General features: G+C 30.9%; 2 protein-coding genes across 6 annotated transcripts in view; one reads left to right on the plus strand and one right to left on the minus strand.

Annotated features, from left to right (window-relative positions):
- LOC145329104 (calcium-activated potassium channel slowpoke-like) overlaps window positions 1–19,357 on the plus strand; it is a 282,479-nt gene that overhangs the window by 5,195 nt on the left and 257,927 nt on the right. The window lies entirely within an intron of this gene.
- LOC145329105 (sialate:O-sulfotransferase 1-like) lies at window positions 809–18,395 on the minus strand. 2 transcript variants are annotated; one of them, XM_080173144.1, is made up of 13 exons: window positions 18,260–18,395; window positions 17,575–17,659; window positions 16,896–16,933; window positions 16,228–16,290; window positions 15,245–15,279; window positions 14,023–14,086; window positions 13,040–13,098; window positions 6,721–6,784; window positions 5,878–5,961; window positions 4,857–4,899; window positions 4,093–4,216; window positions 3,023–3,089; window positions 809–1,288 (listed from the first exon to the last, which is right to left on the minus strand). In XM_080173144.1, the coding sequence occupies exons 1-13, from the start codon at window positions 18,334–18,336 to the stop codon at window positions 1,201–1,203; spliced, it is 891 nt and encodes a 296-aa protein (XP_080029270.1). In that variant the 5' UTR covers window positions 18,337–18,395; the 3' UTR covers window positions 809–1,200. The 2 variants fall into 2 exon arrangements, with proteins under 2 accessions (XP_080029270.1, XP_080029269.1); XM_080173143.1 differs by having other exon boundaries at window positions 18,254–18,389.

Genomic DNA, 19,357 nt, shown 5'->3' on the forward strand with positions numbered 1-19,357 from the left:
ATGTAAGCAGGGATAAAGCATTGTTTATCTGGAGAAAAACTAGCTTTGAGCAACTTTAGGAGAAAGATTTAAATTTTTGGAGTCCTTATTATTATTTTAGACCCAATTACTTAACATTTTTTTTCTATAAAAGAATCTGTTTTATTACTTTTTATAAATTTATCACTGACAAAATGTAACTTTTCAGAAATAGAAATGCTTTTATGAATAAAATTCTAAATAAAAAATATTGAGGTAATTTCTTTTTAAAGTATTGATCATATTTTCTAAAAAAAAAACAAGGATGACAACATCCATAAAAGCGAAGCTCTGAAACGGAAGGACAAACGGACATCAACACTTGTATAGTGTCAGAACTGAATAATCAGAATATAAATGTATAAGAGTTGAAGCAAAATTGTAAGTAAATTTGTAGAAAAACTGCTTGTTACAGGATAATGTTTATGGACATACTTACATTTATAGGACTTGATTATAGAGTTGCTTTGCTTATAATATAGTACTTTGTTGTCCCAGGAATCAATATGCCAAAAATCAAACAATCGGATGATTTTACCAAATAAAAAATTGTTGCTAAAAAGTAAAAAAAAACATGTTAAAATGGACGTACGGACATTCTTGTAACAATTATAGAGCTGCTACGTTTCTAAATCGTACCTAACTACTACAGGAATCATCATGCAAAGTTTGAAATCAATAGGACAATTCTAACATGCCTAAATTAACAAAAAAAGCTATCTGTTACGGACGGACTGACCAACCCTAATTTTAGAAAAGCTTCGCTTTAATTATTTATTATAATTATTAATTTTTCCTTTTGTTCATTTATATTATAAATACATGATACAACAATTTTTAGAGGATACAATGGAATAATATACAATGGTGGAGGATACAATGGTATAGGATACAATAATAGGATACAATGTTAGAGGATACAATGTTATGGGATACAATGGTGGAGGATACAATGGTATAGGATACAATAGTTGAGGATACAATGGTAGAGGATACAATGGTAGAGGATACAATAGTATAGGATACAATGGTAGAGGATACAATGGTAGAGGATACAATGGTAGGGGATACAATGGTAGATGATACAATGGTAGAGGATACAATGGTAGAGGATACAATGGTAGAGGATACAATAGTATAGGATACAAGCTGACCAAAGTAAAAGATATTTAACCCTTTGAATCATTCACTGAAAAACTCATATTTGTGTGTTGGCAGTTTTTGTCCAGTTTTAGTTTCAATTTTGTCTGCTGCCATTGATATCACTGACCTAGAGAAAAAAATATGAGTTGAAAAGGATTATATCCAAAGAAGATAAAGTATAGAATAAAATCCAGTTATACGATTCTGCCTGACTAGCCTGAAATAAAATTGGAACTTTAGAATGTCCCAAACGTCGTCATGGATTTTAGTAAAAGTGCATGATTTTAGAAATTATCTAGATATACATTATTAAAATTAATGCCTTTTAAATAAATTACTAAAAGCCATACCGACTGGCATTCGGCCATTCACAATGGATTAAAACTTTATATAATGTGCAAAACCAAAATTAAGTACAAAATTAAATTTAAATGTGAATTTAGTAAACAATGACTAAGAAATATTTGAACAAAAATAATGATATTCTATGTATTTTCTTTAAGTATTATTTCAGTTTTGTCTAAACTGGACAATCATACAATTCCATTTGGTTACAAGTTTTTTATTGCGCAAGCGCGACTTTTCTTCAATTTTCCAATAAACATTTCAGGTTTTCAAATCTATACTTATCTTCTTTGATAAAATCAAATATATGAAAGACATGAATATTATTTTGGCAAAAATATTAAGTTAGATGAATAACAATAATTAAATTTTATAATTATAATTCAATAGTCTTTAAAATCAGATCAATATGAAAATTACTCAGGGCCTACTTTGTTAAATTGAACATTTAGAAAATGTATAATTAAGGGTTCAAAGAAAAAATTGCTCTTACATTACTGTGAATATTCTGTAATTGATCATAAAAACAAGGCCTTTAAACTTGATCATGCCTTTAAAGAAAATAAAAAATAAAAATATCAAGAACCAACCACAATTATCTTGATTTTAATTTTAACTTTATTGTCTGCCATTGTTTGTGTTGATTAATTTCATTTAGCTTTGTTTGCTAGAAGATTAATTATTTAGCGGCATCAAGCTTTTGTACTCAATCTAACAGAAATTAGCCAAAATAAGAAAATTTGGACAGGTTCTTGTACCAAAATGACCAATAGAAGCATGTCCCTGGATTTCTAGACATGATAATTTTTACACTAACCATATTATAAAAGGGGACTATCCACGAACAAGAGCAAGTGATTCTAAGCACCATCCAGCAATGATTTTAAATGTTTTTTTTTGTGAATATACTAGGGTCCTGTGTAATATCATTATATCGATTTCAAAAAATTAAGTTTCACCACGGTTTTATATGAAAAAACGTTGAATTGTTAGACATTTTTTGACTTAACACCATCAATGTTTTGTTGAGTTCAAACTGCTGTGACACAAAAGTAAACATTTTTCAATAAAAAATGTTAATCTATTTAAAGTGATGGTAACTTGTAATATTATAAACAGTTTTATTAGTGTACGTTCGTAATTTACAGCATTTAAATATGTTTTGGCATCATAGACATCCAAGGGGGGGGGGGGGTAATGGGGCGATTACCCCCCCAAACGATTTTTTTCATTTTACCCCCCCCCCCCAAAATAAAAAATCTCTAACATTTTTTTGAATTTTTGAACCTAACAAAACATTTGATGATATTTTGTCAAATAATGCTCAACATTTCAAGGTAATTTTCATATAAAACCATGGTGAAACTTGATTTTTTTAATGATATAATTACACAGGACTCTAGTATATTCACCAAAAAAATTTTGAATCACGACTGGAAGGTGCTTAGAATCACTTGCTCTTGTTCGTGGATAGTCCCCTTTCTACATTTTTACATCATCAATGATAAATGAAAACCTGAATACTGATTTCAAATCTTCTCGATACAAATTATTTGCTGAATGTTTAGCTCCCAAGAATTTACCTAACATAAAAAATATAATAAAAGTATTTTAATAATAAACAACAAAATTATTTTTATGATGTCAATGTCAAAAGAGTAAACCACCATTCAAGTTTTGCCTCTCTTGAAAGTGGAATGGTACATTACAAAAACCGTATCGGCCTTAATGATATCATTACCAAGAGAGGCAAAAATGGAATGGTAGATTACAAAAATCATTTCCAAGAGATAAAAGAATGAAATCATACATTACGTTTTTGTAGAGGGTCATAATTAATCATATATTATATTTTTGCTTCAATAAAAATGTATTCAATCTAATTGTATTAAATAAATTTAATATTTAATAAATCTGTCAATTAAAAACAATATTTTTTTAAATTAGCGCAACTACTCTATAATCCAATATTCGTCTTTTGATAAAATTTAGAATTATTGTTGCGTAGATAAATTTAACATATAATATGATTAATATAAGCATTAACAGTTATAAGTTATTACAACTTGGTTAAAATACTTATATTAATGTAAAAATATTTAGGTGTATTTTTGTCATCAAAACTGTGAATTTGACAGCCTCAGTGAATTTCATGAGTGTGAAAATGACAGTAAAACTGTGTTTATGACAGTATTGAAGGTGTAATATTGACAGTAGATAAAAAAATATTGCCAAAAATACAGGTAAAAACGAAATTGACAAAAAAATACCTACTTTTTTGTCAAAAACACAGTGGTTGTATTTTTGTTAGTGGTAAATTGGCAGCACCCCACTTACCAGGGAGGGAGGGTACATAAGGCTGTTTATTAAAAAGGGCCCCTAAAGTCTTATGATAATGTTTTCTTATTCGTTGGCTTAACAACCTTGGGAACTGTAATTAAATTTTTATTGGATATTTTATTTAGTTAAGTGTCCAAATGTTTCAACCACTGATTGTAATCTACAGCAGGGGTAATCTTCATTGGGAATGAACAGCTATTTATCCGCCATTGTCTTACTTATCCCTTTTGATAAATTAAAGGATACCTGTGGTAAATTTTCTAAGACATTCAACTCTTTTTGGATCCAATTGAAGTCCTAATTCTCTAAGTAAATGAGTTACAACTTCTATAGGATGTTCTACTAAATCTTCATAGAATACTACATGAACCTAGTCAATAATTAAATCTTATTCTTTATGTAAATTTTAAAAAACAATTCAAACATAATAAGATAAGTGCCAGCTAAAGTATCTATTAGACCTATTACTCAAAATACACTTTTTCGAATTTAATTCTTCTGCTGGCCTAAAAAGTTACTTTAGAGGCCTACAAACAAATATACAAAATTTCATCTCTCTATCTCTACTGGTTACCTAGCGCCATGCCTCTAAACAAATCAACATATAAACACACTATCAAAATCAATATAATAAAGTAACAGGATGTCTGTTTATCTCTGTGTCTGTACCGAATGATCTTGCTAACCACTGAACAGATCGGGTTCTCCTTAACAGGGTAGCTTCTCATGGTAAGGTTTATAACTATTTTTGGGGAGGGTATCACCGCCATCCCAAGAGAAATCGCCCCCCCCTCCAAAAAAAAATACCCCCCTCCCAATTTTTTAAAAATATTTTTTAACCAAAACTAAAAATGGGGGGGGGGGGAGGTGCTTTTTTCTTTTAAATCTGAAATAATAAATTGGGTTATCAAATTCGACTCTCTCTTCTCCTCAAGTGCCCTTAGAGGCCTCTAGGGGCGTAGCCGCTAGTGGCGAAGGCAAAATATAAAGTGAAATTAAGAAAAACTTACCTCTGATCCATTGGTCAGCCAGTCCTCAATTATTTCATACCATCTAGTCAGTGGTTGTAATTATCAAAATAGAGTTATTTTTCAGGGAGGGATAGGACATTAGGCTGTTTATTACACTAGTCCCCAAAGTTTAATTATTTGTTGGCTTAAATCTTTAGAAATTTTTAAATTAATTTAAATTGGTTGGTTTATTAAGTTGACCGTCCAAACGTTTCAATTAGTAATTGTAATCTAAGTAAAAGATAATGTTGAGAATGTGTCTGCGATTGTCTTATCCCTTAAGATACCTGTATTTTTTTTAGTAGCAAAGCTTTTATAATTAAAATGTCCGTCCATCTGTCAGAGGCAAAGTGGGAGAAACGTGATTTTCAAGATAGACTCCTGAAATTTTTATGGATTAAATAAAATCTTATTCTTCATACTCTCACCAAGTTTCATTAAGATTTGTCAATTAATTGGGGTGCAAGGTCGATTCCTAGATTTTTAAGTTTTCATGATTTTCTCGACTCCTAAGCCTAGTTCACAAAAGGCATAGGTAGACCTCTGGAAATTTTAGGTTGACCTAAAGAAGCTTTAGGTTGACCGATTTTATAAAGGCATTTGTTAGTTTTTACTTATATAGGTTGACCTACAGAATATTTCGGTCGACCTCTACAAGTTGTTTGGGAACTGGGCACTATTCAAAATAGACGACTGAAATTTTCAGGGATTGAGTCAGTTCAAATTCACTTTTTACATATTTCCACAGAGTTTCATTAAGATTTACTTTATGGTTGGGGTGCTGGATCGATTCCTAGATTTTTAGCTTATACATTTTAAAAGGTATTGTGATCTATTTTAGTTTGATATTTTGTAATGACACTGCTCTGTAGTTATTTTTTTCCGGATGTACATCCATAATTTTTTGAGCTTCGCTTCTTATGCATGTTGTCATCCTTGTTTAAACTATGTATTATTTATTTCAATGTATGATATATATAGATGGTATGAAGAAATTTGTAATTAATCGTAAATTTAATACCTGGTAATTCTTGTATAAGCAAATTGTTCAAAATCATCTATTGATATATTTTTCGGTTTAATTGATCCTGTGTGCCCTTTTGTACTAAATACATAATTCATATAAAATGATGTTAGCGCTTCTCAGGTCAGTTGAATTTGAGTTGCCGATTGTGTACACAGTTTCCTTGGTGTTTCCTCATCCTATCTCAATATTTACAACTAGCTAAAAAACTTTAAACTTTTGATTTTTTTTGAAGTTTGAAGTTTTTTAGCTAGTAGTAAATAGTGAGATAGGATGAGGAAACACCGAGGAAACTGTGTACACAATGGGCAACTCATATTCAACTGACCGTTTCTCATTTTTTTTAAGGGCAAAGCATTTCTATTATTAGGGTAGGCCCGTCCGTCCGGGAAAGTTTTTTTCGTGTATAGGTTAGCTATTTTAGTTCATTTAGGCATGTTAGAATTGTCCTATCGATTTCCAACTTGCATGATGATTCCTATAAAAGTTAAGAGGCGTAACAACTCTATAAGCGTTAAAAGGAAGTCCGTATGTTCAACAACCTTTTTAATAATAATTTTTTATATGTTATAATTATCCTATTCATCTTATTTTTTGGAACAATGATTCCTATTACATTAAGGTATATAAGCTAAACATTTGTATAATCAAATCCTAAAAATGTAAGTATGTCCATAAACAATATCCTGTACTTATATATAAAAAATTTTTTAGACTCATACATGTATATTCTGTTTATTCAGTTCTGACAATTTACTAGTGTTTATGTTCGTTTATCCTTCATTTTTAAGGATGTTTTCATCTTTGTTACTTTAAACTAAATTTGATACTTTAAATTACCTTTTAAAGTGGTAAAATGAAAGGATGGCTTCGAATGGATCTCGAATTATTAGAACACCTCTACCTTTATATTGAAAGTAAATTAAAATGAATAAATTTTATTTTTAATATGATTTTTACGCATAGAGAAAATAATAAAAGAGAGGAATCAAGGTATTAGGAGGACTAGAATAGGCAGTGGGCCTTCCCCAGCAGTATTAACAGCCAGAAATTTGAATAATTCGAATGAAATTAATATTAATGATATTGACATTATTCTACATCAATAATTTTTCACAATTTTGAGATTTTATCTTTGATTATTAATACAATTATGTTTTACCTCAAATCCTAACTACATTAAATTTCCTTTTCTAACATTAATCTATATTTATTTCCATAAATGTTTAGTTATAAGTATTCATACTTTAGTTTACATATTACGCATTTTTAGCACTTTAACATTGCGCACTTTTTAAAGTGTTTTTTTATATCGTAGTTTTTAGTTTTTTTATTTATATTTATATCTATATATGTATGCAAATTTAAATCTAACTGTTCTTATTTTTAGTTGTAAGGAGATGAAGTTGGAATGGAGCAGCTGTGTGGTGGCAGCTGGCAGAAACAAAGTGGGTCCGGGTATAGTTGTTTTTTTATTATGGTAGTCAATTATGATAATAGTGATGGTGTTCTCAATTATCTTAACTCTAACCAAAATTTAGATCTTATTAACAATAATCCTTTTCTTGAACCGTTTAGAGATATTATGCCAGAATGTAAATATGTCAATATTGATACTTTATCTAACAGTCTATCTAAAAATAAATATTTTTGTATGTCAATCAATATTGTCAATCTCTTAGAGCTAAATTTACTGCAATTACTAACCTTATTGATGATATGGGAGCAAAATCAATTCATCCTAGTCTTATTTGTTGCCAAGAAATTTGGAATTCTGATCATTCATTTAATAATATAAAAGGATTTAAATTTTTCCATGAATCAAGAAAGATAGGCCAGGGGGGCGGGGCATGGAATCTATGTAAATAAAAATTTTCATTCAGAAAAGTTAAAGAAAGAATCTAAATTTATTGAAAATATCTATGAATCATGCGCTGTCAAGATAGATATACCTAAAGTAAAAAAATGCATTGCTATCAGCTTATATAGGCCTAACACCCATTCTACTTTGACCAATAAAGAGCAACTTGACCAATTTTTTAATTATTTGTATGAACACTTGGAAACCCTTTCGAAGTATTCAATTCCCATTTATTTTTTTACTGATAGCAACATTGATCTTTTAAAATATAACAATGATGAAAACTCTACTTTATTTACAGATTTACTTTCATCTTTTGGATTTCATCAAATTATTAGTAAAGCTACTCGTATTAGTGGTGAATCCCACACATTAATTGATCATATTTTTACCTCAGATAATTGTAATGATATAACAAGCTCTGGAATTTTTATTGATAGTATTTCAAATCATTTTCATCCTTTCATTGACATCAATCTCAAAAAAGGTCCTAAGAAAAAAAATATTCCTCGTCATTATAGAGACTTTTCATTGGCAAATAAAGAAGTGTTCAAAGCAAAATTGCAAGAACAAACATGGAATACTGTACTTCAATCTAATTATCCCAATATTGCAGCAAATAATTTTCATCACACTTTTAGCGAAATTTTCAATATTTGCTTTCCATTAAAAATTGAAAAAGTCAATAGTAGATACAAACCAATCAATAAATTTATGACACTGGGATTGTTAAAAAGTAGAAGGAGGAAGATTAAGCTTGCTATCAAAGCTAAACTCCGCCCTACTGAGGAGAATAAAAATAAGTATAAAAAATATAGAAATGTTTATATATCTCTGATTAGGAAATCAAAACAACTTCTTTTTAATAGCGAAATTTCGGCAGCAAGTGGAGACTCTAAAAAAATCTGGAAAATAATAAATGAAAACATGAATAATGTTTCCAACCAGAACTCTATAGGACCAATTTTAGTAGATGATCAGTTAATCACAGAAAACAAAGAAATGGCAAATCACTTTAATTTACACTTTTCTAATGTAGGTAAAAAAGTCGCTGAAAAAATACCAGAGTCTTCAACTCATTTTTCTAATTACCTCCCCCCTCCTATAAGAAACTCATTTTTTCTTGGACCTATAACTCGGCTTGATGTCATATATTACATTTTTATGTTAAAAAAGAAAAAGTCTCAAGATATGAATGAAATTTCTACCGAATTATTACAATTCATTGCTTGTCCTATAGCTGCTGCATTGAGTCATATATTTACACTTTCAGCTCAAACTGGTATTTATCCAGAAATATTCAAAATGTCTATAATTATACCAATTTTTAAATCTGGTGATATGAAAGATATGTCATATCACCGTGGCGTAACAATAACAGATAATATTTCAAAAGTCTTTGAGAAAATTGTAAATGACAGATTAACAAATTTTCTTGATAAAAATAATTTTTTCTACTCAATATGGATTTTTAAAACATAGATCAACAAATCATGCAGTCATTGATTTTATTAACCACATTTCTGATAATTTGAACAAAGGAAATATAGCTTTAGGGCTCTTCATGGATGTAGAAAAATGTTTTGATTGTATATCGCATCCTATTTTATTTAAAAAACTGGAAAATGCAGGTGTGCGTGGCATTGCACTATCTTGGTTTAAAAGTTTTTTTTCAAACCGTACACAAAAAGTAAAAATTGGGGATGAATTTTCTGAAAATACTTGTAATATAGATATTTCTACTTTTCAGGGAAGTGTATTAGGGGTATTAATGTTTATTATATTTGTTAATGATGTACACAATTGTACAGATGCATTTGCAGATTTGTTTGCAGATGATATTTCTACCATCACTGCAGCAAAAAATTTAAAGGATCTTATGATTAAAGCAAACAAAGACTTAGATAATCTCTCTAATTGGTATAAAGCAAATAAGCTTTCTATACACCCTAACAAATCTTATTTTATGATCTTTAGTTCAAACAGAAATATTCTTTCTGATCTTCCTGTTCATGATAGCAATATTTATCTACCTTTGTTTATAAATAATAATGCACCAGGAGAATCTAACATAACTAAAATTTCTCGTGTACAAATGGTACCTAATAAAGATACTAAATCAATTAGAATGTTGGGTGTCTATCTTGATAGCAACTTGAATTTATCAGAACATTGTAAACATATTCATGGAAAAATTTCTAGATCCTTGTATAGTCTTAATTTAGTTAAAAACATTTTGAACAAAGGTTGCATGAAATTAGTTTTTAATGCTCACGTCCAATCACACCTTGAATATTGCTGTAATATTCTAGGTATGGCACCTGAAAAATATTTAAAACCATTAAAAATTGTTCAAAAAAAAGCCATACGCATTATTAGTGGAGCTTCATACAATGAACACAATCCACCCTTGTTTAAAGAAAATAAAATTCTTCCTCTAGCTGAACTTATCAATTATAATATATTCAAATTTATGCTTGATTTTAAATTAGAAAGACTCCCAATTTCTTTTTCTGGCACATGGATTCAAAACAGTCAACGTGGAACTTATGCTCTGCGCAATACAGATGATTTCTACATCCCCAATGTTCGATGCATTTCATTTTTTAAACACACTTTGTTTAATTTTCCTCGTGTTTATAACGAGTTACCTAATGATTTTAAAATCTTGAAACTAATAGAATTCTAAACTTGAAAAAAGTAAAGGATTACCTGTTAAATTCGATATAAATTTTTGTACTTTTGTTAAAGATAGAGAACACCATACTAAATTTTTTACCAACAAATATTAATATTAACATCATACGTGACTACTATAGTTTAATACTTCTATACCTGAACCAACCCACCTTGTCCTGCTTGTGCCACCACCAAGCCACCACTCCTGACAACAACATCACCATTTTACTATTAACCCTTAACGGTCGGGGGGTAGTAGTACATCCTCATATTAAATACAGGTGTTCAAGTCAATTTCAGGTTCCAGGTATGATCCTGCAGGTCCTGATCCTCCAGGTCTCCAGAAATCTTTAAATGGCTCCTGTGGCCGCAATTTTTGACTTAGAGACTTCAAATTTTAAACTTAAGCTTTTCTTACATGTCTACATAACATATTAAAATTTCATAAAGATCCGCCGCCGTTTTCCCGGCGACCGCCGACTGCGGCGGCTGGCAGCTGCCAAGTACAGCTGCGGCCGCTGAAATTTATATTTTGATATTTGAAATATAAAATTTACATAAAGATTAACATTTTCTGCAAAAAGATTTTTATTCTAGCTTCAAAAATAAAAAAATTACAGCCATTTGAAATTTTTAAGTAAAAAAGGACCTAAAAACAAAGGTTGTTAAATAAAAGGGTGAAGGAGGCGAAAATTGACCTTGACTTACTTAAGGTCGGAAATTCATCATAACACAGGGGACTTACACAAAAAAATTTAGCCCTCTAGCTCTAATAGGAACTGAGATAACATGGGGGGGGCGTTGAACGACCCCCCCCCCCCCCGACTGATTAAGGTGCGGCAAGGGGCCCGACTGTAAAGGGTTAATATTAATTACTCTATTCCGGAACCAGCTTTACAGGCAAGCTTTCCTTGTATCAGTGGATAGCTTACATGCCTTCTTGGAATCTGGATCACATGGATCATACCTTTTATGAACCCGACCATAATCATCATGATTTACAATATACAACAATAGTAATAATTAATAAAATATTTTATTTGTAAACATATTGTCAATTTGATCTCATATAATAAATATTTTAGTATTTTTTTTTTAGTGGGCCTAGAGGCCTGTTTTGCGCTATTGCCGCGCTGAATTTTTTTTGTTATTCAACCACTTTTCAAAATTGGAATATTTTGAAATAAAATGTAATTTCTAGAAAATTAAAGTTGCTATTTGAAGCATACATCTTATTTTTATAGGATGATATAGAAATATTACCAATTCTGATAAAACCTAATGAAACAATATAAAATTATCATTATTAATTTCTCTTAACTTTGCTACTGACTTTAATCATTACATACATTATTAGTTTTTAAGATTTATATTGCAGTCTATCTAACTTTTATTTCTTAATAAATAAAGTTTTTACAAATTAATATAAAAACTTGATTGTAAATCATAATAATCAGTTTTTCAGTGCCATCTAGCTTTGGATATCATAGCGATTATCTATTTTTAAAGGGAGTGTGAACGTAAAAATTTCTCATCTGATTATCAAATCTTAACATTTTCTAAGCACATTTCACTACACTGATTAACCAAAAACGTCCTATTAACAAAAATATCTAGGAATAATGTCTTGATTTTATGGTATTTTGGGAGGGAAAAAGGAAAAAACAGGGAAAATCTAAACGTTTTGGTTTCTTATAATGTTTGTAGGGATATTCAACTTGTCATATATAGTTAAAACAATTTACTTACTGTTAAGGATTTATTTTATGATATAAAATTGCCAATTTTTTCATAACGTAGTAATTAGGTAATAAAGATCTATTTTAAATTCGTATTATTGACAAAAAAATACCTCATTGTCTACAAAGGGTTGAATCTCATAGGTTATTTAAAATAATAATATCCTTTTTTATTGTGTTGGACAATAAATAACCCACTTTGGAGATTTAGTTTACACTTTTATCAGACTGTTTATAAAGAAATATTGCATCTTTATTATTTACAAATTTGTAATTAAAGGTGGGCAAGAGATGGGCCATCTAAAGTTACTTGGATACTAATAAAAAAAACCTTTTCTAGCTTTGTTATTGTATTTGGTTTTCAATAAAAAATATTGCTTATTTTATCAATTTCTAAGTAACTATACATTGGTTTAAAGCAAGGATTATGTTAAAAGTCAGCTTAAACGTTAGGAAAAATAGAGAACTATGTCAAAAAGTTTAGTTTTAGCTATAGAAGGAAAAAAAGACAATTAACTGCACATTTATATAGTCCAGAAATTTTTTCCCTAATCTTGGACATAGTAAAAATCGGCTGAAAAAACCGTTTTTTAAGGAAACGAGAGACAGTTTTGCCCTATATTTGAGATTATATGAATGAGATGATGTTAAGGTTTGATAATATGATAAGAAATTTTCTCGTTCACAGTCCCTTTTTTTACTAAAAACTAAAAATGAAGGGGCGTCAGCCCCCCCCCCCCCAAAAAAAAAAATCACCCCCGAAATTTTTACTTAAATCTAAAATAAGAAAAATAATTATCAAATTCAACTCCAATCGCCTCAAGTGCCCCTAAAGGCCTCTAGGGGGCGTAGCCACTAACAAACAATAAAGAACATGTACCATTGAATTCACGCGGTCTTGCTTTGTAGTGAGTTTTCTGAAGAAATGTTGTTCCATCTCTAAAAATAGTTTTCACAATTTTGTATATACTAGTATACTTACTAGGGTTGGGGCGGATATCCGGCCTTTTCAATATCCGGCCTGATACCGGATATTGAAACTATCCGGATACTGGATATATTCGTATACCGGATATCAGGACGGATACCGGATATTGAAACTATCTGGATTTTGGATATCCGGCCGGTTTCTAATGCCGGATATCTGGTTATCCGGCCGGAGTCCGGTAATTTGTCGGATATCGAGCGTTGGCCAGACATCCGGCCGAAAAAGTATCCAACCCAACCCTAATAGTTACAAATACTGGATAAGAATTAACACAAGGATGACAAAATCCATAAGTAGCGAAGCAATACAAATTTATGGAATGACAAACAGACAAAATGAATTATAGAGAAGATGTTCAGTTGATAAATGCGCAATAATACTTAGAAATCACGAAACCTTTCTAAAATATTAATAAAAAAAATATTTAAATTTCTTTTGTGCATGACCGACAGGTTGATAGACAAAAGAAATTATGCCCATTAGTACAGGGAATACTCACAACAAATTTCGAGTCGGGATAATCACGTTTCCCTAAGTGCAGCATTACGAACCGACTGAAGGACCGACAAAGTGAATTATAGAGTAGCTTCGCTACTAATAAATATGCCACATATTAGGGTTGGGCCGGATATCCGGCCATTTTCAATGTTCGGCCGGATACCGGGTAATGAAACTATCTGGATACCGAATATCTGGCTGATTTAGAATGCCGGATATGCGGTTATCCGGCCGGATAGCTGGTAATTTGCCGGATATCGAACGTTGGTCAGATATCTGACTGGATACCGGTTATCCAACATTATTTTAATCAGCCGGATATCTGGTATCTGGCTAAAAAAGTATCCGTCCCAAGCCTACTGGCACATATTACTTACGTATGATTTCTAGCCTCTCCATAATATCCAGATTTGTAGATTCTTTTATCCATATAAACTGATCCTATATAAATATGGGTCAGTTGAGTTTGAGTTGCCGATTGTGTACACAGTTTCCTCGGTGTTTCCTCATCCTATCCCAATATTTACTACTAGCTAAAAAACTTCAAACTTCCCAAAAAATGTATGATGTATAAATCGTTTATACATTCAAAATATAAATATTGAGATAGGGCGAGGAAAGACCGAGGAAACTATGTACATAATCGGCAACTCAAATTCAGTTTGAGAAATATAGAAGCTAATCAATTACGAATATTAACACTTGTAGAATTCAGGCAATTTCATAGCTATAAATAAGGAGAATATATATTCAAAATTGTAAGTAAATTTATTTCAAAACTGCTTGTATACAGGATAAAGTTTAAGGCCATACCTACATTTTTAGGACTTGATTATAGAGATGCTTCAATTATAAAATTTTCTTTGTTTTCCTAGGACTCAGTAATTATAAAAAAAATAAAAAAAATAGAATAATAATTAATCATATCGAATAAAATATGGTTTCAAAACCGGTTTTAAATCAGCATGTTTTGAATGGAAGTACTAATTGGATTGGACAATTCTAACATTCCTCAATTAACGATAAGAGCTATCTGTTACAGATGGACGGACGGACCGACCCTAATTTTACAAAAACAAGGATGACAACATCCATAAAAGCGAAGCGCTGAAACGGTAGGACAAACGGACATTAATACTTGTATAGTGTCAGAACTGAATAATCAGAATATAAATTTGTTGAAAAACTGCTTGATATAGAATACTGTTTATGGACATACTTACATTTTTAGGACTTAATTATAGAGTTGCTTTGCTTATAATAATGTACTTTGTTGTCCCAGGAATCAGCATACAAAAAATCAGATCAATCGGATAATTAGATCATATAAAAAATTGATGTTAAAAAAGTTAAAAAATCAACATGTTTAAAATGGACGTACGGACATTTTGGTATTGATTATAGAGTTGCTACGCTTTCTAAATCGTACCTAATTACTGCAGGAATCACCATACAAAGTTTGAAATCGATAGGACAATTCTAACATGCCTAAATTAACGAAAAAAGCTATCCGTTACGGACGTACGGACGTACGGACGGACCGACCCTAATTATAGAAAAGCTTCGCTTTTAAAAAATGTATAAAAAATTGAAGTTTACCTGTAAATAATCCTGAAGCTCCTTCAATAAGATACCTGTTTAAACAGATTAGAACAGTTATTTATTGCATCGTATTATACACAGCTTTCCGCGGATATGAAAATGTACAATTATAAGATTAAGACCATTTTTGTGAGCCGCGAGATGCCGAAGGCATGGGCTAACAAAACTGGTTTTATCATTATGATTGTACATTTTTATACTCTTAGAAAACTAGGTATAATACGATACTATACATGATTTTTCTGTTTGGTTGAGAACTGTTTCTTATCCACCGGATATTAATCAGTTTTGATACCATACTGGAACATATTCATAAATAATGCTTTATTACTTAAAGCTAAATCATATAAAATTTTCAAGGGTAGTTTCTTCAGAATTACAGAAAGAAATATGGACCTCGTCCTCGAAATCTCATTTGTTGGCTCCAAAACTTTGGTTATAAAGGAAAAAGTAGGTTGCGGGTAAAATCCGTAAATGGTGTGTGTTTTAAGTTAAAAACAATGGTAGAACGATAAAAATTTATGTTAACTTTAAAAAAAGTTGTCGATAGTTCTTTTCAATAAGAAATACACATATTTAGTGAATATTATTGTTATAATACTATTTTTAAGCCTTAAAACACACACCTTTACGGATTTTACCCGCAACCTCCTTTTCCTTATTGAATTTTGATTGGTCTGTTTTAAACTAGAAGTGTCTACTCTTTTTAAGTAAAAATTTAATTTTACAGATTGGTAAGAATGAAAACTCTTAACAAATTTAAAGGGCTCGGCAGCCGCGCGTCAGTCGCCTGTACCTCATGGAAATCAACCTTTTACATTTTTAAAAATCAGCTGAATGTCTAATAAACCTGACCCAAATATTGCAATCCCTCTTTTTAAAACATTTTAAAATATCGAAAATCGGAAAATGATTTAAATTTGAGGCTTTGTCATGGCTGACGCGCGGCTGCCGAGCCCTGCAAATATGTATATTATTACCTAAGCCAAGTATTGCCAGATCTAGGAAAAGAAGCCAATGCCATCAATGGAAGAGTTCCCTCTCTTTGAATAAAATAAAACAAGGATGACAACATCCATAAGTAGCGGACCACAAACAAATCATGGAATGAACAAACGGTGAAAGTAAGCTATAGATCATATGTTATTGTTCAGTTACCAAAACAAAGAAAAAAATCGAGAAAAATCACGAAACCTTTAAAAAAAGTATGACCGAGAGACAGACTGAAAAAAACAATGTTTAGATCAGATGCACATATGTTATAAGATTCTTGACTAAAAATTTCCACTGTCTATCTTTAATAGTAGATAGATAAATTACATTTCCCCCATTGCGTTATGGATTGAATGCCGGACTAACATACACAGTAAAGTATATAGTAGCCTCGCTAAGAAATACATTAATGTGAAAATTATTTGTCATGCAATTAAAACATATGTTTTTGATTTATTCACATATGTTTTTCGAAGCTTTTTATAGTAACTAAAAATTGACGTCATACTAGCCTACATTGGTCAATCAAAATATATACTGGCCTGCTAATGGTAATTTAGGCTGTGTTTTAGCATATCATTAATCAATAGGTCATTTGTATTGTATGGCGTCATTTTTTATAGTCACTATAAGGAGCTTCATTTCTTTGTCAAACCTTGCAATTCTAGTTGTAAAATTTCTACATTCTGCATCCTGAAAACACACAAAAGAGAGGAGTAGGTTTTGCTTAAAATCCGTAAAGGTTGTGAGTTTTAAGTTAAAACAAGGATGACAACATCCATAAGTAGCGAAGCACAAAAAATCGTGGATGGGAATGTATACAATTATGTTTAAAGTGTTTTTTTTTAAATCAAGAATAGATTTATTGGAGAAAATAAACATGAAATCTTGTTTTATTTTGATTGATGACGAAATAAAAGATGCTCATAACAATGGGAAAAATTAAATTTTAAAAAAAGTTTTTTTGTCTATAGTTCTTTTCAAGAAGAAATACACATATTTACATTTAGTGAATATCACCGTTCTACTACTATTTTTAAGACTTATAACTCACACCTTTACGGATTTTAGCACATCCTACTCCTCCCTTTATCTTATAATTATGTAGTGTTTGTGTATGGCTTCAAAACCGATTAATATCCGGTTGATTTGAACCGGTTTTTAGTCATACTGTAAAATCATGTATCGCATCAGATAATTTTCCACGAATATTAAAATTAACAACATAAAATCAAATTGTTTTTAATCTTATACATTTTATAATCCGTAGAAAGCTGTTTATAATACGAGGCCATAAATAAATATTCATTTAAAAAAAAAACTATTTTACTTACTCGAGGCCAGGGTCTATTTTCCTTCCAATCTCCCCACTCAATTTCAATCTTTCTTTCCATTTGTTTGATATCCGCGGAAAGCTGTCTATAAAACGATGCGATATATAACTATATAAAAGTTCAAAAGTGACAAATATATTTAGAATTGTTTAGCAGAAAATCTGAAGAAATAAGGATGACAACATCCATAAAAGCGAAGCACTGAACCAGTAGGACAAACGGACATTAACACTGGTATAGTGTCAAAACTGAATAATCAGAATATAAATGTATAAGAGTCGAAGCAAAATTTTAAGTAAATTTGTTGAAAAACTGCTTGATACAGGGCATACTTACATTTTTAGGACTTGATTATAGAGTTGCTAATGATTTTGTACTTTGTTGTCTCAGGAATCAATATACCAAAAATCAGATCAATCGGATAATTAAATCACATAAAACTTTGTTGTTAAAAAAGTAAGAAATCAACATGTTTAAAATGGACGTACGGACTTTCTGGTAATGATTATAGAGTTGCTATGCTTATTAAATCGTACCTAACTACCACTGGAATCACCATGCAAAGTTTGAAATCGATAGGACAATTCTAACATGCCTAAATTAACGAAAAAAGCTATCCGTCTCGGACGGACGGACGGACCGACCCTGATTATAGAAAAGCTTCGATTTTAAAAATTACCTGTACCTATAATTGTATGTAACACTGTATAAAGCACAGAGTACGAATACAATAATTGTTATCATCAATACTTTTTCTTTCATTTTTAAAAAGTATCTGCAATTGAATACTGCTGTAACTCAATAGTTTAAAACAGAGATCTAAAAATAGATAAGACAGTGGCCGATAAATTGATGTACATTCACAAAGATGATAAATAATATAACCCCGTATTTAGATCACAATTAGTGGTTGAAACATTTGGACACTCAATTTTATAAACAACCAATGAATATTCAATAGAAGTTCCCAAAAATGTTAAGCCAACGAATAAGAAAACCTAGTTATAAAACTTTGGGAACTTGTGAAATAAACAGCCCAATATTCCCTCCCTCCCTAAGTTCAAAACTAAAATTTTATATTAGACCTAAATTTATTTTAAACATTCCCCAACAAAAAAATGTATAATTTATAATAATATCAAAGAATATCTGCTTAAGACATTAACCCTTACAGATCGGGCCCCAATTCCCACCTTAATAGATCGGGGGGGGGGGTCATATTGACCCCCCCCTCTATCTCAGCTTCTGTTACAGATAAAGACGTAAAAATTTTTTCTGGTGGTTCATGTGTATTTTTAGAGAAAATTACTTTTTCTAGTCATAGCGGCCAGGCCGCTCCTTAGCCGCTTTTTAGCGGCCAGCCGCTAAATTTTAAAACAGCTGTAGAGCGGCCAATTTTGCAGCTAGGATGACCAAATTTTAGGACGAACTTTTATTTTTCATAACAAAAAAATTACTTTTTCTGATCATCGCCGAAAAACGGCAAATAACGGAAACCGCCATTTTCGGCGGTTACGGCGGTAAAACGGCGGTTGGCGGCGCCAATTAATATTTTTATCTGTTTATTGTTCCTCAAGAATTTACCAAAAAAAATTTTAGGTCTCTAGCTGCAATAGAAGCCATGATATTCAGGATATATGTCTGTAGTAAAAGCCGGACAAAAATCGGTCATAAAGTCGGTCAGGGTGCGGTCAAACGGTCATAACACCACTTTTCTCATAAGGTCATTGATATCTTAGTATTCACCAAAAAAAATATAGGTTTCTACCTTATACACAAAAGT

Source organism: Acartia tonsa, chromosome 9 (genome assembly GCF_053477335.1).
Source record: "Acartia tonsa isolate MP-2025a chromosome 9, ASM5347733v1, whole genome shotgun sequence".
NCBI classification, from domain to species: Eukaryota; Metazoa; Arthropoda; class Copepoda; order Calanoida; family Acartiidae; genus Acartia; species Acartia tonsa.

What these genes read in the sequence shown, in the direction of transcription:
- LOC145329105 (XM_080173143.1), bottom strand. Translation starts at nt 18,336, where the DNA reads ATGAAAGAAAAAGTATTGATGATAACAATTATTGTATTCGTACTCTGT. An exon ending in GCTTATACAAGAATTACCAG is followed by an intron (nt 4,900 to 5,877) that starts GTATTAAATTTA and finishes ACCACTGACTAG; the next exon opens with ATGGTATGAAATAATTGAGG. An exon ending in GGCTGACCAATGGATCAGAG is followed by an intron (nt 4,217 to 4,856) that starts GTAAGTTTTTCT and finishes ATTATTGACTAG; the next exon opens with GTTCATGTAGTATTCTATGA.